Below are 26,240 nucleotides of genomic sequence, written 5' to 3'. Positions count from 1 at the left end.
ATGTCAGTCTTTCCCTGCCCGTGTAGCAATGGGATGAACGAACAGGGACCAGCATGTGGTGACACCCCCTCACCCACCTACCCAGGGATTACTTATTCATGCACTGACCTTGGCTTCATCTCTCATCGTATCTGTGTGATATAAATTCAGAGAACTACACTGAATACACTATGTTATAAAATACACTATATCATAAAAGTCACTTCGTGGGAAAAGAATGCACTTCCAATGTTTTCCACACCTGTGCGTTCCATTGTTATTTCTCGAAGCTGATTGTTTCTTTCTTATTCATGCACAGTATGCACTAGTTTTAATCTCTTCTAATTAAACTTGGAGCGTGTAGAATATTGAAAATTCAATCTGTATTGCAGCTGGATTCCCAGAAGCACACTCGGTGGCCTCTTTATTAGGTACAGGTGTGGTCCCCTGCTGCTTTAGTCTGTCCATTCCAAGGTTTGACATGTTGTGGTTTCAGAGACACTCTTCTGCACACCACTGTTGTAATGTGTGGTTATTTCAGTTACTGTCACCTTCCTATCAGCCCACAGAAATGCTGCTCACTGGATTTTTTTTGTAATTCACACAATTCTCTGTAAACTCTAGAGACTTTTGAGCATGAAAATTCCAGAAAGTCAACAGTTTCTGCAATACTCAGACCACCCCATCTGGCACCAACAATCATTCCACAGTCACAATCACTTAGATCACGGTTATTCCTCCGTCTAATGTTTTGTCTGAACAAGAACTGAACCTCTTGACCATGTCTGCATTCTTATATGCTTTGACTTGCTGCCACATGTTTGGCTGATTAGATATTTACATTAACAAGCAGATACACAGGTGTACCTAGTAGAGTGTGTAAATACAATTTGAGAGGCAACTTGGCCCATTATACTTGTACTGTACTGGCTATCTAACAATTCAGTCACTCCTCTGACCTTTCCCATTGTCCTACACTTGTTTTTCCCTTTTGTCCCACACTAAAGCATTTCTTATGGAGAATCCATGAAAAATGGGACTATCGGTAAAAAAGCAATGCCATTAATCTAGCTCCTGCACTTACCACATATTGTCCAAAGGAAGGTGAATATGTGTATGGAGAAAGATCCAGAGGAGATACATCTGCAGTCTCTTATCTGAATTGGGATTTTGGACATGTGCTGAGAAGTAGCAAGTAATATCCAAACTACCCTGATGTCGGACAACAGCCAACCATAACACAATGGAGGTCAACCCCGAGTTACCCACCTTCAGTACCCTGGCATCACCACTGACCAGAAACTCAACCAGTGCAGCCACATTAATCCTGTGGCGACAAGAGCAGGTCAGGGGTTGGGTATCCTGTGGTGAGTGACATTTCTTTACACCTCAGAGCCTTTCCGCCATCTGTGAGACGCAAGGCAGGGAAATGTTGGAATATTCTCCACTTGTAGGATAAGGGCAGTGCAGGCCTGGAGCTCTCTCAACCATTCCCTCCCTCCACCAGCATCGCACAGCGTCTGCAGAGCGCGCCGTCTAAAATGCTCAGCAAATCCGTTAAAGTCCACCGTTGTATACCAAACCACACGTGCCCTCTCCCAGCCACCCACAAGCCACTCTTTAGGAAGGGAGACTCTCTCTTCATTGCCGTCTTCCCATTAACAATTTGCTCCAGGGCTTCCAAAGTCTGGCTGTCAAGTGCTTGCAGTTTAGCTTATTGTCAGTATGAAATATTGAAACATGTCAATCAAAGCTGTGTGTGCAAATGGGGTGATTCTGATAGGCATTATGGTTGTCATGGGTGAGCTAGGCTCGTAGGGCTTGCTTCTGTGCTGACAATTCTGTGATTCTATCATTTAATCAACTGGTGGTTTGGACATTTGCATAGCATTTGACATAGTGTGCACCCTCTTGGCACTTTCTGAACATCTCAGCTGTATTTTGTACACTGCCTGGTATTTTGACATGTTCTCTTCATATTCCTCACAATATTCCTGCATTTTGACCATGATTGGTATGTTGATAAAAAAAAATAGTAACACTGCTAATTGCATCATCAGGAAGGCAACTTTCATCATAGGATAGAACATTGACTGTGGAAGTGTGGCTAAGCTGAGCTGTTTTTTTATGAAGATGCAATGGAATTTTGCTAATGTTGAGTTCACATGTTCATTCCTGGTCTGTGGGTGGCATTGCTCAGGTTGCCATTTATTGCCCAACATCTCTTCACATGGGGTGCTTGGCTACCTAAGGGGGAAGTCCAGAGAAAACTTTTCTGGTGTGGAGCTCTGCACGTGGTGTGAACCACTATAATAACCATGGCATTCCTTAAAAGAAGTCCCAGCACCAGTTCAGTTTGGATTCAGATTCGGATTCAGATTCAGATTCAGATCGAGCTTCAGATTAGGATTCAGCTTTGCTTTGGATTCAGATTCGGCTTCGAATTCAGTTTCAGATTCAGCTTTGGATTCAGATTCAGCTTCAGCTTTAGATTCAAATTCAGCTTCAGATTCGGATTCAGCTTCAGATTTAGATTCAGATTCAGATTCACATTCTCGAAATGAATTCTAGCATTGGATTTGCCTTCCTTACCACCACCTCAACTGCAGGTTAACCTTTAGGGGATCCTGCACGAGGACTCCCAAGTCCTTTTTCACCTCTGATTTTTGATGTTTTTCCCCATTGAGAAAATATTTCTTCTACCAAAGTGCATGACCATACACTTCCTTACACAATATTCTATCTGCCACTTCTTTACCCGTTCTCTCAATCTGTCTAAGTCTTTCTGCAAACTCCCTGCTTCCTCAACACTACCTGTCCCTCCACCTACCTTTGTAATGTCCGGAAACTTGGTAACAATTCTGTCATCCAAATTATTGAGATATAAAGTGAGAAGAACTGGTCCCAGTACCGACCCCTGCAGAACACCACTACTCACATACAGCCAACCAGAATAGGCTCCCTTCATTCCCAATCTTTGCCTCCTGCCAGTCAGCCAATCTTTCTATCCATGCTAGTATCTTTCCTGTAATATTATGGGCCCTTAACTTGTTAAGCAGCATCATATGCGACACCTTGTCTGAAAATCCAAGTAAACAACATCTACTGGCTCTCATTTGTCTATCCTGCATATTTACTCACAGAATTCCAACAGATTTGTCAGTTAAGATTTTCCCTGAAGGAAATCATTTTGATTTTGGCTTAGTTTATCGCATGCCTCCAAGTACCCTGAAACCTCATCCTTACTAATGGACTCCAACATCTTCCCAACCACTGAAGTTAGGCTAACTTGCCTATAATTTCCTCTCTTTTGCCTCCCTCCCTTCTTAAAGTGTGGAGTGACATTTGCAATTTTCCAGTCCTCCAGAACCATTCCAGAATCTAGAGATTCTTGAAAGACAATTGACAATGACTCCACAAGCTCTTCAGCTACCTCTTTCAGAACCCTGAAGGTAGTCCATTTGGTACAGGTGACCTATCTACCTTCAGACCTCCCAGCTTCCCAAGCACTTCCTCCCTACTAGTAGCAACACTCACTTCTGCCCCCTGTCACTCTTGAAATTCTGGCATACTGCTGGTGTCTTCCACAGTGAAAACTGATGCAAAATACTTATTATGTTCATCTGCCATTTCTTTGTCCACTATTACTACCTGTCCAGCTTCATTTTCCAGCAGTCTGATATCTACTCTAACCTCTCTTTTACTCTTTATACATCTGAATAAACTTTAGGTATCCTTTTTATATTATTGGCTATCTTAACTTCATATTTCATCTTTTCTCTCCTTATGACATTTAAGTTGCCTTTTGTTATTTTTTTAAAACTTCTCAATTCTAAAACTTCTCACTAACTTTTGCTATATTATATGCTCTCTCTTTTGCTTTTATGCTGATATTGACTTCCCATGCCAGCCACGGTGGCTCCATCTTCCCTATAGAATACTCCTTCATCTTTGAGATGCATCTATCCTGCATCCACCGAGTTGCTCCCAGAAACTCCAGCCACCGCTGTTCTGCCATCATTCCTGATAGCGTCCCCTTCCTGTCAACTTTGGCCTGTTCCTCTCTAATGCCTCTGCAATTCCCTTTACTCCATTGTGATACAGATACACCTGACTTTATTTTCTCCCTCCCAAAATGTAGGAGAATTCTGTCATTCTATGATCACTGTCCCCTAAAAGTTCCTTTTCCTGAAGCTCCCTAATCCAAGCTGGTTCATTATAGAACATCCATTCCAGAATTGCCATTCCCCTAGTGCTCTCAACCATAAGCTGCTCTTAAAAAAACATCTCTTCTGCGTTCTACAAATTCCCTGTCTTGGGATCCGGCTGATTTCCCAATTCACCTGCATACTGAAATCCCCCATGACTATCATAACATTGTCTTTATTGCATGCCTTTTCTTTCTCCCATGGTAATTCACATCCCACATCTAGGCTACTTTTTGGAGGTTTGTATATACAAGTCAGAAGATGCAAGATACAGGTCAGAAGATTGGATGAAGGCTCCAGCAGTGTCTGCTTGCAGTCTGTCACTGCTATATGCTGTTCTACTTTGGGACTTACTAACTGGAAAGTTCTTCAGTTTATGATTCTGTCCTCCAAAACTAACTGTGCCTCTAGCCAGTCTGTTCTACTGCACAACATGGAAAATAGCCCAAACATGCGCTGTTGTCCAAAACCAGAACAAGTCTAGTGAAGTTCCCCAGCACCCGACCAGTCTTCTCTTAATCATCTGCAATCTGGTAGAAACTGCCATCACCACTTCTCTTGAATGGTCATTACTCATGTTGGCTGGATCGCTGATGCCCTGCTGGACTTTCACACAGACCATTCGGCTGCTGACTATCACAGTCGTGGACCAGGTGTCAACCAAAGCGATGACTTACTGAGGTGAGACTGGAGTAACAGCTCTTGATGCCAACATACCATCTGACAAGTGTGGCACTAAGGTGCCTCAGCAGAACCACTCCAGCGACTGGAGTTGTACTCTTCATGGAGTCAGTTGGCTGCGTTGTCAGAGATCATTTATCACAACCCAGAAGGCAGTGTCCTGCGATCAACCATTTCAGCTCTTCTGCAATGATCAGAAGGTCAGGAGAAAGCTGGAGATTGCATAATATTTATTTCCATTCTGAATTCCTCAGCAAATGAAGCAGAACATGCTTTCATGCATCTAGACAGTGGTTAGGCTTGGACTGCTAAATTACACCTTACGGCACTACAGCACAGTACAGGCCCTTTGGCCCATTATACTGTGCTGACCTTTTAACCTACCCCACCCTTCCCTCCATTTTTCTATCATCCATATTCATGTGCCTACCACCTAGAATTTCTTAAATGTCCCTAGTGTATCTGCCTCTGCCATCACTCCTGACAGGGCATTCCACACACATGCCACTCTTTGTATAAAAAGCATACCACTGATATCCCCCCTATACTTTCCTCTAATCACCTTAAAATTATGCCCCTTATATTAGCTATTTTTGCCCTGGGAAAAAAGTTTCTGACCATCCATTTGATCTATGCTTCTATTATCATCTCGTACATCTGGATCAAGTCACCAACTTTACTCTAGAAAGAAAATCCCTAGCCCACTCAATTTATGCTCATAAGACATGCTTTCCAGTCTTGACAGCATCCTGGTAGATCTCCTCTGCACCTTCTCTAAATCTGCATACCCCAGAGGCACTTGATAAAGACCATCTCTGACAGAACTGATCTTAATCATCTACCCTTAACATTCAATCCATTGCCATTGTCAATGACCAGGAGTTAAACTGGCCAAATCACACGATACTTCAAGAACAGGTCAGGGGCTGAGTAATTTGTTCCCTGATGCCTCATGTCCAAAGTGTGGAGTGTGATAGATTATACTCCGGCTGCCTGGATGAAAGCACCCTCAGCTACTCCTGAGAACCTCCACACCATTCAGGATGGGACATCATGCTCAACTGGTGCCTCATCAATCACTCTAAACATTAACTTCCCCCACCACCAGGGTAGAGTGGTAGGGGTAAAGGGCTGAAAGAGGGGTGGGGAAGAAATTAATGGAATCGACGTCCATGCCAACAAGTCAGAGACTACCCAGATGGAATATGAGGTGTAGCTCCTCCAACCTGAGAGTGGTCTCATCATGGCATTTGAGGATTTTATCTCACAAATAACCTGTCCTGCTCCTAACTAGAAGCATGGATTATAATTATAAAAACTGTAATATTCTGTATACCAACAATGATGTTCCTCATTTTTATTTCTAATGGGCAAAAGAGGGATCAAAGGACAAAGGGAAGGGATTTCTGAAGACTTATACATAGAGGGGTGAACCACTCTTTGCAACTTAGATAATCATTTCTTGCTCAGGCTGAACATTAACCAGAAGTGAAACACGAATAACCTATAATCACCTTCATATAAAGCTGACAAATCTTAAAATTAGAGATGGTCTTTGAAATGAAACCAGAAAGCAGTTCCACCAGATATAATTTCACAGGAATTTGTAATTCTCTTCCCAATAAAAGCTGTGGATGCTCTGCCCATTGGGTCTTTCAGAGTTGAGAGGATGTTTTGTTTTGCAGAGTAGGGTCATCAAGGGATAAGGAACTAAGGCAGAAAAATGGAATGGAGACACTGATCAGTCACAGCGTAGCTTTAAGGATCCGAATGAGACTCTTGCTTTTATTATTCCCAAGCGAATTTTTCAAGATCCAGATGTTCATATAGCAGAGAGATTGTGTAAGAGATGGTAAAATGATCTCGGGTACTTAACATCATCAGTAAGTTAAATCTGGGCCTTTGCTGGGAAACAAATCCTGATCAGCATCTAAAATGTGTTGCCAGGAAATATAAAGAAGGGCAAGACCAAAGACCCATGGCATCATAGAAGATGCTCTAATAGAAATCGGTCACGGTTGGTATTATAGAAATATGAGATCAAATGAGCTCAGTATCTTTCAGCAAGTATGAATGTTAATTCCTACAATGGCTACATTTATGAATAATGATACTTTCTCCACATATAGTTCCATCTGAAGGTTCTCCTGCTGCTGATCATTGCCACAGGGATGGGAGGAACATTTCAGCATGGTCTCAATATGTCCCTCATTAACGCACCATCAATTGTGAGTAGACCTGCCTTATTATTGCTTATTAGTAAGGGACAATGCAATGGCATTGACTCATTGGTAAGGTGCAGTTTATTAAGGACCTGGTCCACTCTTAGAGCATAGAACATCAAACGTTACAGCACAGTTCAGCCCATGACCTTTTCAACCTACGCTAACATCAATCTAACCCTTTCCTCCTACACAGCCCTCTATTTTCTATCATTCAAGCACCTGTCTAATAGTTTCTTAAAAACCCCTAATGTATCTGCCTCTACCATCAGGGCCCCTCTATGCACTCACCGCTCTTTGTGTAAGAAGCGTCACTCTAACACTCCCCCCTATACTTTCTTCCAATCACCTTAAAATGATGCCCTCTCATTTCCACCCTGGGAAAGCCTCTGGATAGCCACTTGATTTATGCTTCTTATCATCTCATACACTTCCATCAAGTCAGCTCACATCGTCCTTTGCTCCACAGAGAAAGGTTCTAGCTCACTCAATCTTTCCTCAAAAGACATGCCCTCCAATCCAGGCAACATCCTGATGAACTGTCTCTGCACCCCCTCTAATGCTTCCACAGCATCCCTATTATGAGGCAACAAGAATTGAACACACCGGGCTGTATAGAGGCACAACACTACCTCTCGGCTCTTGAACTCAATCCACTGACTTAACAAAGGCCAACACACCATAGGCCTATCAAACTGCACAGCATCTTTGGACGTGGACCCGAAGATCCCTCTGTTCTTCAACATTGCTAAGAATCATGCCATTCACCCTGTACTATGCCTTTAAATTTGACCTTCCAAAGTGAACCACTTCACACTTTCCCGGATTGAACTCCACCTGCCACTTCTCAGCCCAGCTCTGCACCCTGTCAATGTTTCGTTGCAACCTATGACAACCTTCTATGCAATCCACAACTCCACCAACCTTTGTGTCATCTGCAAACTTACTAACCCATCCTCCCATTTCCTCATCCAAATCATTTATAAAAATCACAAAAAGAATCACATCTCCTTTGCCAGTCCCTAGGCTTTAAAGACAACTTGCTTGCATGGAGTGGCAGGTCCGTGTTATTTCAATGTTGCAAGTGTGCAAAAATCTCTGCAAAATTCCAGGAATGCCAGGGCACAATTAATCAGAAGTTTCAGTGCTGTGATATTTATTTAAAATTTCCCTCCATTTATCTTAATACGTTGGAGGTGTTAAGGCACAGGAGGACAAGGGGAGGCCATTCAACCCTTTGGGATCCTGCAGGATAAATGGCTTGTTCCTGACATGAGGGCAGAGTTTGGAGAGGTTGGTAATTTGGTCAAATTCTCATTTTGTTGTACAATTAAAAGCCCTACCACTGAACCCACTGCTCTAGTTGTGATGATGATTTTCTCCTGACAATGTTAAAAAGGGGAATTTCTGGCAGTGATGAAAGAACAGTGACTGTGTCTAAGTCAGGATGCTGACTGATTTGGAGGGAATGTGAAGTGATGCTATTTAATTCATAATCCTTTGTTTATACTAATTATACCAGGGATCATTATCTCAGTATACCCAGATAACAGCCTGTTATCTCTTGTGGAATTACATGAGCCAATCTTTCTGACGTAGCCGGCTATATCTGCATTTTTAATGATTATTATCACCTGGTACTCATTGTTTATGAACCCATGAATTCTTCTGTTTTTTTAAACTCAATCGTTTCTTCCCTTCTGAAGAACACATGCTGGGCTGCTTTTATTTTTAACTCAACCATCTCTGCACGTGCTGTGCTGTATTATTTTTTAGTTCGAGTGTCTTGCTGCAGTTCAATAGGTCGGTAGTCGTCTCGGGTGTGCTTTAAAAATACCTCCTCGCCAGTGTTATGCTTTGTAGCTTCAGAATGTTAAACTGATTGAATGGAAGATATGGGAGTTAGAAATGAGAGTCTAATTTCGAATTCACTTTAAGCGAGACGTGTGCATATCACATGGTATGCAATTCACATACTTTTACATAAAACCCGCAATGAATTACAGTATATGGAAGATTTCTCAAATTTTACTGAAATATTAAATACACAACAGAAGGAATGACTATATACTGAATTGACAAGTCAGGGTGACCTGTGAGCCAGAGGAGAAATTATAGAATATACCTGTAACGTGCTCCTGGCACTCTTGGTGTTAGGGGAGAGAGACAGATCTAGGAGGCGTCAATGAACTAGCCTGGGCTGTCGTAGAGGAATGCTGGAGTGGAGTCTATATTGTTATTTTTCTTGTAGTTTTTCTTTCTTTATGCTAGCTTGTGCTATATATTTGTATATGCTCAGTAGATTTTCAGTAACTTGAAGCATAGCTAGTTCTGTCATCCTGTAGTTTCTTTGTAAGCATATGTCATGGCAGCATAAATCAAGACTGTCCTTGTTGTCTCACAGGCTCTTTGTTATGTTTTGAAACTCTAAGGCATAAAAACTAATTGAAAGTAAAAGGTAGGAGCATGGAGATAACATGTCAAGTTTGATTTTTTTTAAGCGAGGCACACGTGTATGGCGTGACAGCATAATGAATCATGCCATTCACATATTGTTACAGATACTGTAACTCCTAAGGAAATATTTACGTAAAGGATCCTTAATTAAACAATATATTTACTATATTACTAACATATTAGACAATAGACAATAGGTGCAGAAGTAGACCATTCGGCCCTTCGAGCTTGCACCACCATTCTGAGATCATGGCTGATCATCTACTATCAATACCCGGTTCCTGCTTTGTCCCCATAACCCTTGATTCCCCTCTCCATAGGATACCTATCTAGCTCCTTCTTGAAAGCATCCAGAGAATTGGCCTCCACTGCCTTCTGAGGCAGCGTGTTCCACACCTCCACAACTCTCTGGGAGAAGAAGTTCCTCCTCAACTCTGTCCTAAATGACCTACCCCTTATTCTTAAACCATGCCCTCTGGTACTGGACTCTCCCAGCATCTGGAACATATTTCCTGCCCTATCTTGTCCAATTCCTTAATAATCTTATATGTCTCAATCAGATCCCCCCTCAATCTCCTTAACTCCAGCGTGTACAAGCCCAGTCTCTCTAACCTCTCTGCGTAAGACAGTCCTGACATCCCAGGAATTAACCTAGTGAACCTACGCTGCACCTCCTCCACAGCCAGGATGTCATTCCTTAACCCTGGAGACCAAAACTGCACACAATACTCCAGGTGAAATACACAACAGTCCTCCCTGCTTAACTGTAAACTCCAACTCAATATAGAATGCATCTTAACTTATATAAATATATACCGTGTATACAATATACTATATAATACAACTATTATATAGACATCTTCTGCATAGCAATTTTAAGTTGTTCCATTCAGGCCTAAAGATTTAATCACTGCGAAGGCTTTCTTACTCTTGTGGATAATGTCTTTCCTGACGGGTGGTGGGGGGTGGGCTGAGGGTCACTTTGCTTGGCAGGAGAGACGTGGATGTGAGACATTCTCAGTTTCTGGGGCCCCCATGATGGTTGTAGGAGTTGACTCTGGACTGCAAGAAGTGGTTCTGGCAGCTCTGGGTACCTTTCTTCTGGAAGTGTTAGGATCCCAAACAGTTCATGGCAAGCTTCACTGGACGATGTGGATCATAATGTGTGAGTACAGTGTCTGACGTCACCATTTCTTACACCTTTTGGAAAGACACCTCACAGTGCTTTGTCCATTGCCATTTTTTTCCTAATCTGTAATAAAGAGTTCAAGGAGTGGAGCACAGAAGCCAGGTTTGGCAGGAACTTGTTATAGTGATTGACAAATCCAAACAACAACTGCAACTATGACGTGTTCTTTGCCCTTAGGTCATCCACCACTGCTTAAATTTTCTCAGTACACTTGCGTAATGCTTGTGCGTCAATGGTGTGACCCCAGGAAGTGACGCTTGGTTTAATAAATTCACACTTGCTGCCGCGTGCTCTGAGCGCACAATCTTCTTATCTTTTTAACACTCTCTTGAAATGTCAGAGATTTTCCTTGTCATCCTGACTAGTAACAACAACGTGATTCAGGTAGCACAGTACTTGGACAGCCTTGCATCACTTGGTCCATAGTCAGAGTGCAGGTGCATATGCTACTCCACAAATAAGCCCTTTGTGACGGTTTATGATCAGAAACACTGTGGACCCTTCTTCCATCTCCATCAGTAGGTAAGCCTCAGCTAAGTCCACTTTGCTAAAGTGTTTTCCTCCAGAAAGGTTTGCAAAGATATCCTTTATCCTGGGCAGAGGGTATTGATCTGCCTCCAGTACTGGGTTGATGGTGACCTTAAGATCACCATAGATACTGACAAACCCATTCTTCTTGGCTGCTGGGACCACCGGCATTGCCCATGGGCTCCACTCAACCTTGGAAAGAATTCCTTCAACTTCCTCGAGATCTAGCTCACTAACTACTTTATCAAGGATAGTATAAGGAACTGGACAGGCTTTGCAAGACCTGGGTGTGGCATTTTCATTTAACACTATTTGATCCTTGATATGTTTGAGTTTCCCAGTTACCATCCCTGAACACTGCAGTGTTATCATCCATCCAGTACCTTTCTTAATTCACTTTCAGTTGACTCTATTAAAGGATATGTGGCATAACAGTGGGGGATGGGGCTCCAATCAAGTTGCAGTTGTCTCAGCCACTCATGCTCCCACAATGCTGGCCCTCCTGTTTTTACAAGCTCTATGTGGTGTGTTGGTTGTTTTATTTCACTTTTATGATTGTCGTTCCCACTGGAGTTATCTCTTCTCCTGCAGTCCTTAATTGGATATCTTCAATACCTTTGAAATGTGTTTCAGTCTCATTTTATGGAAAGACTGGAACAGCCAAGCCAGTGTCCATTTTAATTAATTGGCTGTTCACTTCTCATGAAATCATATTGCTTGGTGTTAATTTTCACATTGTAAATCTCAACTCTAGTCCGTCCTCTGCCACTCGCATCATTATCAGATTTTTCATCAACAACACGCTCTTTTTTAAAACTGCACCTTGAATTTTTATCTTTTTCTCTTCCCTGTGCAGTCCATTTACTTTTGTCTGCCAGACATGCTCTTTGTATGTGTCCTACTTTGTCGCATTTTCTGCAACTGTTACCTTTAAACCTGCATTGATTTGGTGTATGTGAGCCTCTGCCACAACAGTAACACAAGTTGTTTGGCTAGGTTGATTTCTGTTTAGACATTGCAATTTTGTTCACATTCATTTTTATTCTTGACTGCAATTCAATTGCATCTCTGTCTGCTGTTACCATTGATACAGCTATTCCATCTGCTCTTTTAAATGTGAGTTGTGCCTCAGTTAAAAGCTGTTTTTGAATGCTTTCCTGTAAGATTTCACAGACTAAAAGATCCCTCAGTGCATCATTAACCCCATTGTTGAATTAACAATGCTCAGACAATCTCTTAAGTTAAGCCAAGTACAACAAAATGGGCTCCCTCTTCCTTTTGATTCTGCTTATGAAACCTAAAGTGTACTACAATCAACAATGGCTTTGGTTCCAAATGTTCTTACATTATGTTCACGATATCAGTGAATCTTATTTCAATTTTAAAACTGCAACTTAACTTTTTATCTTTTTCTCTTCCCTGTGTTCAGACCATTTATTTTTGTCTGTCTGTTTGAAGCAATCAAACTTCTAAGCAAACTGTCTGCTCTTCCATCGATCGCACTCAACAAAACTGGCATTGGCTTCTTATCGGCTATTCCATTTGCTGTGAAATACTGTTCAATTCACTCATTATACATATTCCAGTTATCTTGTATGCAATCGAATGCTTCTATCTTTCTGATGTAGATGGCCATTTCTGCTTTCTTTTATTTATGATTATTGTCAGCTGGTATTCATTGTTGTTGAACCCATGAATGTATCCATTTTCTGCCTTTATTAAAACTCGACCATTTCTTGCAATGCTTTTCTTCAATTCAAACATCTCGCTGTGCTTCAACAGGTAGGTAGTTGGTTCAGCAATGCACACAACATGCTGGAGGAACTCAGCAGGCCAGGCAGTATCTATGGAAAAGAGTACAGTTGACATTTTGGGCTGGGACCCTTTAGCAGGACTGAAGAAATACAATCCTGCTGAACACAGTCATCTTTTTTTCTCATGTCATCATGGTGAAGGGAGTGAATGTCTAGGATGATGGATAATGTACCAATCAAGTGGGATATTTCCTCATGGGTGGTACTGAACATCTTGTAGGAGAAACACTCATCCAGGCAAGTGGAGCTTTCCATTTTGTCTAGATGATTGGATATTCAAGAAAACAATTGCTTGCGGTAAGGTGGAAGTATTAAAAATAGAGAGAGACTCTCGTCCTCAGCACTAATGTGTGTTATGTGAGTTGGTGAGACCAGAGTTGAAGGCCCAGTGGTTGGTAAGTCTGGAGTTTGGTGTCCTCGTTCAGGATCCTCACTGGTGAGCCTGGGATCGATAACAAAGATCGAAGCCCAAAGATTGATTGGAAGTTCTGAAGATGAGGCCCGATGGCCGGAGCCCTGAATCTGCTGGAGAAGTCCAAGCCCAACATCTGCGAATCTGAGAGTCCATTGGAGGTGGAAGGCTAGATTCGGCTTGCCCTGGGGTTGGAGGGCTGTGTTTGTGTGTGGGTGGCTGGGTGAGTGGGAAGGAGGAACGGGGCTCGTTTTGCTATTGTTGCATTTGCTGCTTGGTAGGCTCTGTTTTGCTGTGTTCTGTGTTATCCTGTCAAGTATTGCAGGCATGCTGTGTTGGTGCTGAAAGTGTGGTGGCTCTTGGGTGTAATGGTTGTTAAATGGAAATGACACATTTCACTGTACAAGTGCAATATTCATCTCAGCTCAATTCTTTCTAATTCCAGTACATTAAGTACTTTATCAATGAGACCTGGTTGGAACGATATGGCACTGTGATGGAAGAGCAGCTGATGTTAACAATCTGGTCGATCATTGTATCAATGTATCCAATCGGAGCTATTTTTGGAGCATTCATTGCCGGGCATCTGGCAGCAAGATACGGAAGGTAAGAACAGACTCATTCAGAACTTGCTACCCTTGTCTGTGCTCGCCTGATTTTGTGCAGAAACATTGGACTAAAATTGTGAATTTCCCATTCCAGAGGCGCACTGGAAATATTTCAGATGCCAATGCCATCTCACACAGGTTTCCATTCTCCAGCCTGAGATGATCATTGACTTCCTTGAATGTTTACATCTGGATGAGGGAGTGGATGGATGGTCAATGCAGAGGGTGAAGGGTTGCATGGAGGCAATGTGGGATTAAAATGGAGATCAGGTGGAGAAGTGAGTGTTGGATGGAGGAGTGGAGGGGTGAGGGAGAGGATGGAGGAGTGGAGGGGTGAGGGAGTGGATGGAGGAGTGGAGGGGAGAGGGTGGAGGAGGGAGGAAGTGGAGGGGTGAGGGAGTGGATGGAGGAGTGGAGGGGTGAGGGAGTGGATGGAAGAGTGAAGTGGTGAGAGAGAGGATGGAGGAGTGGAGGGGTGAGGGAGAGGATGGAGGAGTGGAGGAGTGGAGGGGTGGAGGAGTGGAGAGGTGAGGGAGTGGATGGAGGAGTGGAGAGGTGAGGGAGTGGATGGAGGAGTGGAGGGGTGAGGGAGTGGATGGAGGAGTGGAGTGGTGAGGGAGTGGATGGAGGAGTGGAGGGGTGTGGAGTGGATGGAGGAGTGGAGGGGTGAAGGAGAGGATGGAGGGGTGAAGGAGTGGACGGAGGAGTGGACGGGTGAGGGAGTGGATGGAAGAGTGAAGTGGTGAGGGAGAGGATGGAGGAGTGGAGGAGTGGAGGGGTGGAGGAGTGGAGAGGTGAGGGAGGGGTGGAGGAGTGGAGAGGTGAGGGAGTGGATGGAGGAGTGGAGAGGTGAGGGAGTGGATGGAGGAGTGGAGGGGTGAGGGGGTGGATGGAGGAGTGGAGTGGTGAGGGAGTGGATGGAGGAGTGGAGGGGCGTGGAGTGGATGGAGGAGTGGAGGGGTGAGGGAGAGGATGGAGGAGTGGAGGGGTGTGGAGTGGATGGAGGAGTGGAGGGGTGTGGGAGTGGATAGAGGCTCACTCCATGGTATGAGTGTAAGGAGTTTGTACGTTATCCTGATGGGTTTTCTCTAGGGCTCTGGTTTCTTCCTATATTGCACAGACATATGTGTTCTGGCTAGTGATTGTGGACATGTTACATTGGCCCTGGAAGCATGACAACACTTGCAGGCTGCCCAGTACAATCCTCTCGGGTTTGATTTGACACAAATGAGACAAACTGTATGTTTTGATGTTGCAATGTCCCCATGACAAATAAAGTTAAGCTTTAAAAGAGATCTTTATCTTCTACTCCCTGAGTATAGGCAGAGACTGAAGGCCACAGCACTAGTAGAGGGGACCAAGAAGATATGGACAAGGGAGGCAGGGAAGCACTTCCAGGTCTGCTTTGAGTTGGTGGACCGGACTGTATCTGGGATACATCTTCCAGTTTGATTGAATATGCTACATTTGTCACTGACTTCTTCAAAACCTGTGTGTCTAAAAGAGCATACTCTACACACCCGAATCAAAAGCCATGGATGAACCTAGAGATTCGTAGTCTGCTGAGGGCTAGATCTGTGGCATTCAAGTCTGGTGATGCAGGACTTATGACTTACGGGGGGTCTAGTTCAAGAGAAAAAAAAACAATTCTGATTGAGCTTAGAGGCAGAATTGGATGCATGTCAGGGTTTGCAGGCAATTAGTACTTCCTACAAAGCAAAACCTAACATCATAACTGGCTGTGATGTTTCACTCCCAGATAAGCTCAATGCCACTTATGCTCGTTTTGAAAGGGAGAATGAAGCTACAGCTATGGGTATCCCTGCAGCATCAGTGACCCTGTGATCTCTGTCTTGGAGGCCGACTTCAGAATGTCTTTCAGGAGGGTGCACCTTTCCGAGGTGTACCTGGTAACCCCTGCCAACAAACTGGCGAGGGTGTTCAAGGGTACTTCAATCTCTGATTGCTACAGTCAGAAGTTCCCAACTACTTCAAAAGGGCAGCAGTAATTCCAGTGCCCAAGAAGATCGGAGTGAGCTGCCTCAATGACTAATCACCCAGTGGCACTCACATCTACGGTGATGAAGTGCTTTGTTATGGCTAGAATTAACTCCTGCCTAAGCAGGGAACTGGACCAATGCAACTTGCCTATTCTCTCAATAGGTCTAGAGCAGGCGTGATCTCACTGGCTCTTCGTGCGGTCTTGGGTCACCCGGACAACACTGATACTTACATCAGGCTGCTGTTTATTGATTACGGCTCATTGTTTAACACAAACATTCCTACAGGTTTGATCATAAAACTCCAAAACTTGGGCCTCCATACTTCCCTCTACAACTGGATCCTCGACTTCCTAACCGGAAGACCACAGTCTGTGCAGATCGGAACCTCGCTGACAATCAACACTGGCACACCACAAGGGTGTGTGCGTGGCCCACTGCTCTACTCTCTCTACATCCATGACTGTGCGGCTAGGCACTGCTCAAATGCCATTTATAAATTTGCAGGTGACACAACAGGACATCTTCAAGGAGTGATGCCTCAAAAAGGTGACATCCATCATTAAGGACCCCACATCACCCAGGACGTGCTCTTTACTCATCGGGGAGGAGTTACAGGAGCCTGAGGAACCACACTCAGCAATTTAGGAACAGCTTCTTCCCCTCTGCAATGAGATTTCCAAATGGACATGTAATGCATGAACACTACCTCACTACTTTTCTTTCTCTTTTTGTGCTATTTATTTAACTTTTTAATATATATTTACTTCTTACTGTAATTTACATTTTTTACTATTATGTATTGCAATGTACTGTTGCGGCATAACAACAAATTTCACGAGATATGCCGATGATATTAAACCTGTTTCTAATTCCTTTTGCCTAAACCAAGGGCTTTGTCCACAGGGTCACACACAACAGGATCTCTCTCCATACCATTACACCCAAGTCAAGAAACGTAAGCGGAGAAAAGTCACCATCCATACAATCAGACCCAGAGCATGGGCGTACAGTATATACGCATTGCAAAAAGCACAGGGCACCCATTCATTCGATCATACTCGGGACAAGACCTCCATTACATGGATAGGGTCCTGGTGTAGGTGTATTAGTGTGGGTGCACTCCTTCCTCTAGATCTGAGTGTCCTTGCCCTGGGCATGATTGTGTGGTCAGAACCTTTTCTCTGAGTAGGATGCAGTGCAGGTTGTTGCAATGGGTCGGCTATAATGGGTGATGTCCTTGTACTGGGTCGGCTATAAAGGGTGATGTCTTTGCAATGGGTCGGATGTTATGGGTGATGTCTTTGCAATGGGTCACATGTTATGGGTGGGGTCCTTTGCAATGGGTCGCATGTTATGGGTGGGGTCCTTCGCAATGGGTCGGATATTATGGGTGATGTCTTTGCAATGGGTCGCATGTTATGGGTGGGGTCTTTTGCAATGGGTCGCATGTTATGGGTGGGGTCCTTCGCAATGGGTCGGATATTATGGGTGATGTCTTTGCAATGGGTCGCATGTTATGGGTGGGGTCCTTTGCAATGGGTCGGATGTTATGGGTGGGGTCCTTTGTAATGGGTCAGATGTTATGGGTGATGTGATGTCTTTGAAATGGATCAAGTGTTATGGATGGGGTCCTTTGCAATGGGTTGCATGTTATGGGTGGGGTCCTTTGCAATGGGTCGCATGTTATGGGTGATGTCTTTGCAATGGATCGGATGTTATGGGTGATGTCTTTGCAATGGGTCGGATGTTATGGGTGATGTCTTTGCAATGGGTCGGATGTTATGGGTGATGTCTTTGCAATGGATCGGATATTATGGGTGATGTCTTTGCAATGGGTCGGATGTTATGGGTGATGTCTTTGCAATGGGTCGGATGTTATGGGTGATGTCTTTGCAATGGGTCGCATGTTATGGGTGGGGTCCTTTGCAATGGATCGCATGTTATGAGTGATGTCTTTGCAATGGGTCTGATGTTATGGGTGATTTCTTTGCAATGGGTCGGATGTTATGGGTGGGGTCCTTTGCAATGGGTCAGATGTTATGGGTGGGGTCTTTCCAATGGGTCGGATGTTATGGCTGGGGCCCTTCGCAATGGGTCGGATATTATGGGTGATGTCTTTGCAATGGGTCGCATGTTATGGGTGGGGTCCTTTGCAATGGGTCAGATGTTATGGGTGATGTCTTTGCAATGGGTCGGATGTTATGGGTGGGGTCCTTCACAATGGGTCGGATGTTATGGGTGATGTCTTTGAAATGGATCAAGTGTTATGGGTGAGGTCCTTTTCAATGGATCGGATGTTATGGGTGGGGTCCTTTGCAATGGGTCGGATGTTATGGGTGGGGTCCTATCCATGCGTGGGGTCCTTTGCAATGGGTCGGATGTTATGGGTGGGGTCCTATCCATGCGTGGAGTCCTTGCTCTGGGTCAGATGTAGGATCTTTGCTCTGGGCCAGATATTATGAGTGGGTTCTTTGCTCCAGATCTGATGTCTTCATGTTCTCTTACTACCGTACTTAGGCCTCTGCTGTTACTAATCAGCTCCTCAACAGTTATTTCTGCTGTCTGCTCCTCCTGCTTGGGGGTAGGGGTTATTTATCAACAATGTATTATCCTCACTTTCTCTTCTGCACTTATACCTCCCTTCTTCTACTTTCCTGAGGCAGGTTTACTCATTTACTAACATCTGCCACTGCAGTGTTGTGCTTTGCGAGCGGTGGTCAATGTGAGAGGATTGTGATGTGTTTGGTCTGCTGCGTGGTCTTTTCAAATCAAATGCATTGCATTGCAGGAAGAACAGTCTGATATTCAACAATGTTGTGGCAATAGTGGGAGCTGTAATAGTGGGTTTCAGCAGGATGGCAAAGTCCTTTGAGATGATCCTTGTGGCGAGATTCCTGTATGGAGTAAATGCAGGTACCAGGGATATTTCTTTAACCTTGTGGCAAGATTGTAAGTAATGATGTTTCTAATGCAATTGTATGTGCTTCATATTTAAACTCCATTGCAACTCCGATCCTGTTTTCCATAAGTAGGTTCCGAGCTCAGCTCTTTGCTATGTTTAGATTTTAACAATGTACCGTGAGTAACTGGAGGAAATGTGAACTGATATTAACGAGGAAGGAAAAAACTGTTAGAAGAACATAGAACACTACAGCACAATACAGGGCCTTTGGCCCACAAGATGCTGTGCTGACCTTTGAAGCCATTCTAAGATCAATCCAACGCTTCCCTCTTACATAGCCCCCCATTTCTCCATCATCCGTGTGCCCATCCAAGAGTTCCTTAAGTGCTCCTAATGTATCTAACCCTGCTGCCACACCTGACCAAGCTAATACTGATGAGCCCTGACATAAAAATCTGTAAACCTATGCTGCTCATTACATATTCTTACACTGAACTCTCTGTATCAAAAGGTGGGCGGCAAAAGTCTGAAAATCTCCATTCTGAAGAAAAGACTCAACCTTCTCCCCTCCCATGACATTAAACCGTTCCTCATGTAACAATAAACTGCCCCTCCTATGGTATTAAGCCACCTTCTTCTATGACCAGGACATTGAACCTTCCATTACTTACCTTAAATTCTTCCCACTTCTAGTGACATTGAAACCTTCCCTCCCCCTCACACAAGATTAACATCTCACTTCTGACAAAAACCTTGCCCCTTTCCTCCGATTTAATTTCCCCTCCTCTGGCTGTTCGGTCCTGTGAAAGTGCCTCTGCTAAGAACTAAATCCTTCTGTGAAAGGTTACATGGAGAGTTAAGTTGGCAGGTTAGATTGATCTTTGAGTAGTTTAGCAAGTTGGCTCAACAACGTGGGCTGAAGGGACTGTATTGTGTGGTAAAGTTCTGTGTTCTGTAAATGTGCCCTAATTCCTCCCAGTTATTGCAACTATTGCCTTCAAGGCATTGACGAGAAGCATAAATTATAGAACAATGTTCCAAGGGTCAGTTCCTTTCTCACCTGAGATTACTTCCCTTCTTTCCCAGAGAGAGTTCCTTTGTGGACGGGGAAACCCAATGATCCAAGTCACTGACCCAAACCTTTAATTCTCTTTCTTTCTCCATGGATACTGCCTTGCACACATCTTCCTGTTTGTTTCTCATGTCAAACAATCTACTCTCCTTTGATCTTGTGACAGTGCTTTCTTCCTTGTCCAGGGTCACTCCTTTCCTGTTCTGGCATTCTTCTTGTCCAGGGTCACTCCTTTCCTGTTCTGGCATTCTTCTTGTCCAGGGTCACTCCTTTCCTGTTCTGGCATTCTTCTTGTCCAGGGCCACTTTCTCCTTGATGTCGCTATCTTCCTGCGCTTAGGTCTTTCTTCCACTTGACGAGCCCCACACTCCCCGTTCGGGATAACCTGCCGTGTCAAATAATCAGAATTTCAGCACCACTAGGTCTTGCCGGTTGAGCTGATGGAGACTTACATCTTAAGCACAAGAGATTCTGCAGGTGCTGGAAGTCCAGAGAAATGCACACAAACTGCAGGAGGAACTCAGCAGGTCAGGCATCATCTATTGATAGAACCCTGTTGAAGGGTCTCCGTCCGAAATGTTGACTGTTCATTTCTCTCCACAGATGCTGCCTGACCTGACAAGTTCTTCCAGCACTTTATGTAATTTACATCTTAAGTTCCTTCAGCATGCCAATAATGGGTCTGACTAACATTATTTCCTTTCTATCTGAAGGGAATGGTATGAATATTCATTGTATGTACCTTATGGAATGTTCTCCAAAGAAGTTACGAGGCCTTGTGACCATCACCACAGCAATATTCATTTCCCTGGGTAAATGCATAGGACAGATCATTGGACTCAGGTCAGTCCCTTTCTGATGCTCCAGCGCGTTCTTACACCGGTGGGATTACATGGCCACCAGGTTATTGCTGGTGTGGGAGGAGAGTTCACTCAGAGACTAAGGGGCTTCAGGAAACTCTACATTCAGAGTGGCAGTTCTGCACATTAAGATGTAACAGTAAGAGAGGTCTGAGGTGCTTCAAGAGAGTGTTCCGACATTTGGGATTGCACGGTAACTCCAGGGCTTGAAGTCCCTGCTGCTTTTTGGAGTTCACTGCTCTTTTCTACTCTGCCCCATCTCAGGTTGCCATTGGAGGGTGCCTTGGTCATATATCTGCTCAGTCTGAGTGGATGGCAGATCAAACCCTCACCATGCCTCCTCTTCCACAGTGGCAAGTTATTTGCCTTCTATCTGATAGCCGATCCCTGAGCACTGGTGTTTTATAAGAATATTTTCCCAGTTTGTCCAGCAGGTTCCTTCCCTCTCTGTTCACTGGAGATGGTGATAGGGTCATGAATGGTGACAAGTTACTGGACATCATGACCTTGCTTAGTCTTGCCCGTGGTCCTACAACCAAACCCATGCTGCAGGGCTCACTGGTAAAACATAAAACTTTTCTGGCTGGTAACATTGTCCCTAGACTGCTTCACTGGCGTGGCAGTTCACCACTGAACGAGCTGTGCACCAGCGAATGAATAGTCTGCTTTACGGCAACACTTCGTCCTCTGCACCAATGGCGCCCCATTTCCAAATCCCTACATTGGTCAACCTGTACACAGTGTCTGCTGGCACTTCACCGTCTTTCATTTCAAGGGGACAGACCTTTGCTCATGTTCTTTATGAAATAAATGGTTATGGCTGCTTGTGAACCTGAGTAATTTCAGAGGTAAAATATATAAATGAAAGCAAGATGGTTAGAAAGAGGCTGAACATGGCTGCAGATGTGAAGGAAATGTTTGACAGCTGGACAACCAGACCATCCAGGGGCTGGTAAGCATCTCTGATGGGTGAAGAAACTGGACACAGAACAAGGATGTGGCCACAGTTATAGAGATTTAACAAGCTATCTTAAAAAAAGAAAATGTTGTTATGGTGAGTAACAAAATTGGTACGTGAAATTTGTAACCTTTAGTTTCTTTGCTACATCTCTGGTAAGTTTAGAGGAAGCAAGTTGCAGTAATACTCTTTTAACCTGCTCTTGTGTAATTTTTAATTGTTATTGTAAACCAATAATTGTGTTGGGTAAATGACAGCTTGATGTAAATCAACTTTTAATAATGCTGTATACTTTGCTGGAATATTTACAGATTAGTGACAGATTCCTACGGAATCTAAAAGGAAGGTCTGGACTGGCGTGTTAGTTATGGCTCCATGTGATGTTGTGCTGAGTATGGGTTCGGTCACACACAGAGAGGGCTGAGTGATAGGTGTAGAGGAAGTGTGGGAGTGTTTGGCTTTCTATAAGCAGAGAGATCATTTCCGTAGTCAGGGGCCATGCTGCTGTAACAAAGGCACCTGGAAAAATGAATCTCGCCTTTGCTCTGTGAATCAACTGTGGCAGCTTAACAGTGAGCTGGATAGATCTCATGAGTTATTCTCATCCAAAATGAATTGTTTTCTGATCCTGTTGGCACCACCCACACTTGGGACACAGTCTACTATCTAAGATAAATTCTCTGAACAGACTGGGTACAGTAAAGGCTGGAGACTTACTGGTGAGGATTTTTGGAAGGGCAATAAGAGCCCTTCTGGGACAAGTGGCCTTGATTGAAGAAGAGGTTCCATGGATGAAACATTTTTGTTGGAGGAAAGAAAATCAAAGGGAGACACACCCCAACTATGAATCAGATATTCATAAATCTGTACCTACTGGTCACACTTCAGATTAGCTGCCCATTGTGGAATTCATCAGTGAGGCAGGAGGGAGCGAGGGGATTGCTGATCTTGCTGCTGTCTTCACAGGTCTCACAGAGTAAGCTTAATGGTATATTTGTGAAATGGAGAACTGTGCTTCGCTCTTAGATGTAAGCCAGTGGTCTTGTTGCAGAAGAACAAGATATATGAAATGACATTGATGGAATGCAGGATACATACTAATACCATTTTCACTGAATACCAACCCCTGCTTCATATAAAAATTAAGGACTTAATGGTTCTAGCATCACTGGAACCCTGACTCTGTAGAAACGTGGTGAAGATGAAGAAAGTACAGTTCTACAGCATTGATCATGACCATGGATTATCTTTGTAGTTACTGTGGTACTTTATTGTAGTAGTCAGTATCACGATGCACAGAGAGATACAATTACTTCAGTTTATTCTATCAATGTGGCTGGAGGGATAAAAAGGTAACAAGGGCAATGCTGAGAATATCTCGGTTCTTTTTCAAAAAAATATCGTGCATTCAGTCTGCAGTCCTTGTCAACAAGGGGATGCCTGATTGTGGAACAAGCCGCTATATTTCAGGCACATAGACGTTCTTCTGTCACTTTCAATAAATGGACAATGGCAATGACATCAGCCTTGTGCGGAAGATTATGAGTGTATGCTACACGCATCATGATAAGGCATCGAGCAATGCTTGGGAAAAATACTTGGAAAAGTTTCAATAAAAGACATTGCTACTACATGCCATGTTGAGTTGTTTCGTTGTGAAGCACGTCTCAGTTATTGAAATTGACCAGCCTGCAGAAAAGACTACAATAAGAACCAGACCATGACACCAGCCCTCCTTACTGTGACATTTATGGAGAGGAATGGGGAATGAACAGTCGACGCTTCAGGCTGAGACCCTTCATCAGGACTGGAAAGGAAGGGGAAGAAGCCGGAATAAGGAAGTTATGGGGGCAGCAGGAGAGGAAGGAATACAAACTGACAAGTAATAGGTGAGACCAGGTGATGCGGAAGGCAGATGGGTGGGAGAAGGAATGAAGTGAGAAGCTGGGATGTGATAGCTGGAGAGAAAAGAATCTAAGAGGAAAGGAGAGTGGTCCACGGGATTAAGGGAAGGAGAAGGAGCACCAGACAGTGGTAAGAGAAGAGGTGGGGATGAAAAGGTAAACAGATTGAGGAATAGAAAAAGAATGAAGGGCCCTTCTAGCTTCTTATCCATCACATTGGATGCCTCAGTGCTTGATTGGAATTCAGCATGTTTGGCAGATCCATTGAGAGGTAAAAACAATTAGATATTGAAGATGAAGGGATGAGTGAGCTCATGGTTATGCTATTTGTATCTATCAAGCTGGTGATATCCAGCTACACCCCAGAGGTTGGATAACTCCAGGCATAAGGCTGTCCAAGTATAGCTTGTATATGGTTGAAGGAAGGTCACCAAAACCCCGGTGGGAAAAGGAAACATCAAATTCAGCCTGAAGAAATTCAACATTACATCTAAAAACTGGGAAGACATTGCACTCACTAGACACACCTGGAGGAAATCTGTTCAAGAGGGAGCTGTGCTACATGAGAACAAACTCCGCTGTGCCGCAGATAACAAGCGGTGGCTCTGGAAGGAGAGACTGACGAACCAAAAGACCCAGCCACTGACCACAGACACTGCTTACTCATGTCCACACTGCAGCAGAATCTGTGGGTCCCGGATCAGCCTGAGGACCCATCAATAGACGATCTCTCAGGAGAACATCTTACTCAACTTCCGCGATCACGTTAGTACTACAACTAGTACTTTACACCAATGACTGTGTGGCCAAGCACAACTCCAATGCCATATTTAAGTTTTCTGACAACACCATTGTCGTGGGTGGAATCAAAGGTCAGCATCTGGAAATGGACAGGCCAATTTTGGGTTCATACTTTTCACCTGGTCTCGACCCAAAGCGCAATAAAGTGGACTAAAGTGTAAAAGCCATTTTAGTGCAAAGTGGTCATCTTGCTGAACTGAAACTGAGGTGAATAGGGTTGTGCACAGAACCTGGAAGATTGAGAGAAGTAGCTGTTCTGACTTCTGGCCCTCTTGCCTGATGATAGCTGCACAAAGATGGTGGTGGAAATATTTGCTGTTGCCTGACTCCTGAGTTCCTCCAGCGCTTTGCATACTGACCTCCAGTGCTGTTTGTGTGGAGTTCACATGACTTTCCAGTAACTTTGGGTTCCTCTCTCAGTCTTGCTGTTAGGTTAATGGACATTGCCCCCAATGCGTAGGCGAGCGATATCTTCTCCAAGGGTCGTCACCTTGCCTCGGTGGAGAGGCTTGTGAGTTCCTGAGATCCCAAGAGCAATGCCTTCTGGGGATTTGCCATCCTGGTGCTCAGCTCTTGGTAGGGTTACCCATGGCGATAAGGTCAAGGGGGAAGTTCCAGACAAAGAGTGATCCAACTAAGACCTCGACAGTGGAGCTGGCGGAAGATGATGACGACATCACAAAAGGAGGAAGGCTGCAGCAGTGAGTGGTTGGTTCATCTTGCACTCCATGCCACCGCACCCTGACCCTCACCTGTTAAGGACCATGTGGTAGCAGCCCGTGCATCAGCCTGGGCACATTAAACAGAGTCATGCAGAGTTCTCTATTAAGGAAATCCTCCCTAGTATCCAGGTATGTGGATCCTAGATCAGCCTCTACAGCCTCCTGAGGACCCAACATTTGACAATCCCTGAGGAGAACATCATACTCAACTCCAGTGATCGTACTACTGCTGGATGAGTGGCTAAAATTTGGGAAGGCAAAGGCGAGTGTGAAGAGAATAAAGGAACAATGGGATTAACTAAGCTTGGAGCTTGGTGATTGGTGTGCATTCAGTAGGCCCAAGGGTCTGTTTCTGTGCTCTTTGTCTCTACAACACCACAAGCTGCTCTACAGGGTCCTGCAAGGCACTGGAATGTCATTCCAGGGCAGCTTGTTAGTCTACTGGTGACCGTATGGCTACATTGTGGGTGCAGCCTCTCGCCAGTGGATTCAGCACAGAGGTTGGACTTTGCCCCAGCTACTCACCTCTGGTTTAACATGATGACTGAGACAAAGGACTCAACACCCTGTCAGACTGGCACGTGGTGACTATTCTCAGGTGTTTGCAATTTCCTCCTTCTTTGCTTAACTATCTCAGAACATGCATCGAATGTTCTCAAAGCACTGTGCGCAGTCTGTGGCTCCCAGCTCTGGGAGATGAGCTATCCAGGCAACACCATGTACTCTGGTTGTTTAGCATCAAAAAATAATGCAAATACTGGAACTCTGAATTAAAAACTAGAAATGCTGGAAACACCCAGCAAGCCAGGCAGCATACGGTGGAGTGAGAAGTAGGTGAATGATCCTTCAGTAGAAAGGTTCTGATTGAGAGGTTAATGGCCTGAAATGGTAACCCCGTCACTTTCTCCACAGATGCTGCC

At 44.2% G+C, this 26,240-nt stretch overlaps 1 protein-coding gene across 1 annotated transcript in view; it reads left to right on the top strand.

Moving 5' to 3' along the window:
* The first annotated feature begins 1,222 nt into the window (after window positions 1-1,222).
* The window catches only part of LOC140190705 (solute carrier family 2, facilitated glucose transporter member 11-like), a 51,786-nt gene continuing 26,768 nt past the window's right edge, over window positions 1,223-26,240 (top strand). Inside the window, exons 1-5 of the mRNA XM_072247522.1 lie at window positions 1,223-1,324; window positions 6,998-7,096; window positions 13,936-14,096; window positions 18,890-19,014; window positions 20,789-20,918. Coding sequence (XP_072103623.1) covers window positions 1,223-1,324; window positions 6,998-7,096; window positions 13,936-14,096; window positions 18,890-19,014; window positions 20,789-20,918 — 617 coding nt within the window. The remainder of the gene's footprint in view (window positions 1,325-6,997; window positions 7,097-13,935; window positions 14,097-18,889; window positions 19,015-20,788; window positions 20,919-26,240) is intronic.

The sequence above is a fragment of the Mobula birostris genome, chromosome 31, assembly GCF_030028105.1.
Source record: "Mobula birostris isolate sMobBir1 chromosome 31, sMobBir1.hap1, whole genome shotgun sequence".
Classification (NCBI taxonomy): domain Eukaryota; kingdom Metazoa; phylum Chordata; class Chondrichthyes; order Myliobatiformes; family Myliobatidae; genus Mobula; species Mobula birostris.
The sequence above is the reverse complement of the archived record's forward strand: the minus strand, read 5'-3'. Positions and strand labels throughout refer to the sequence as shown.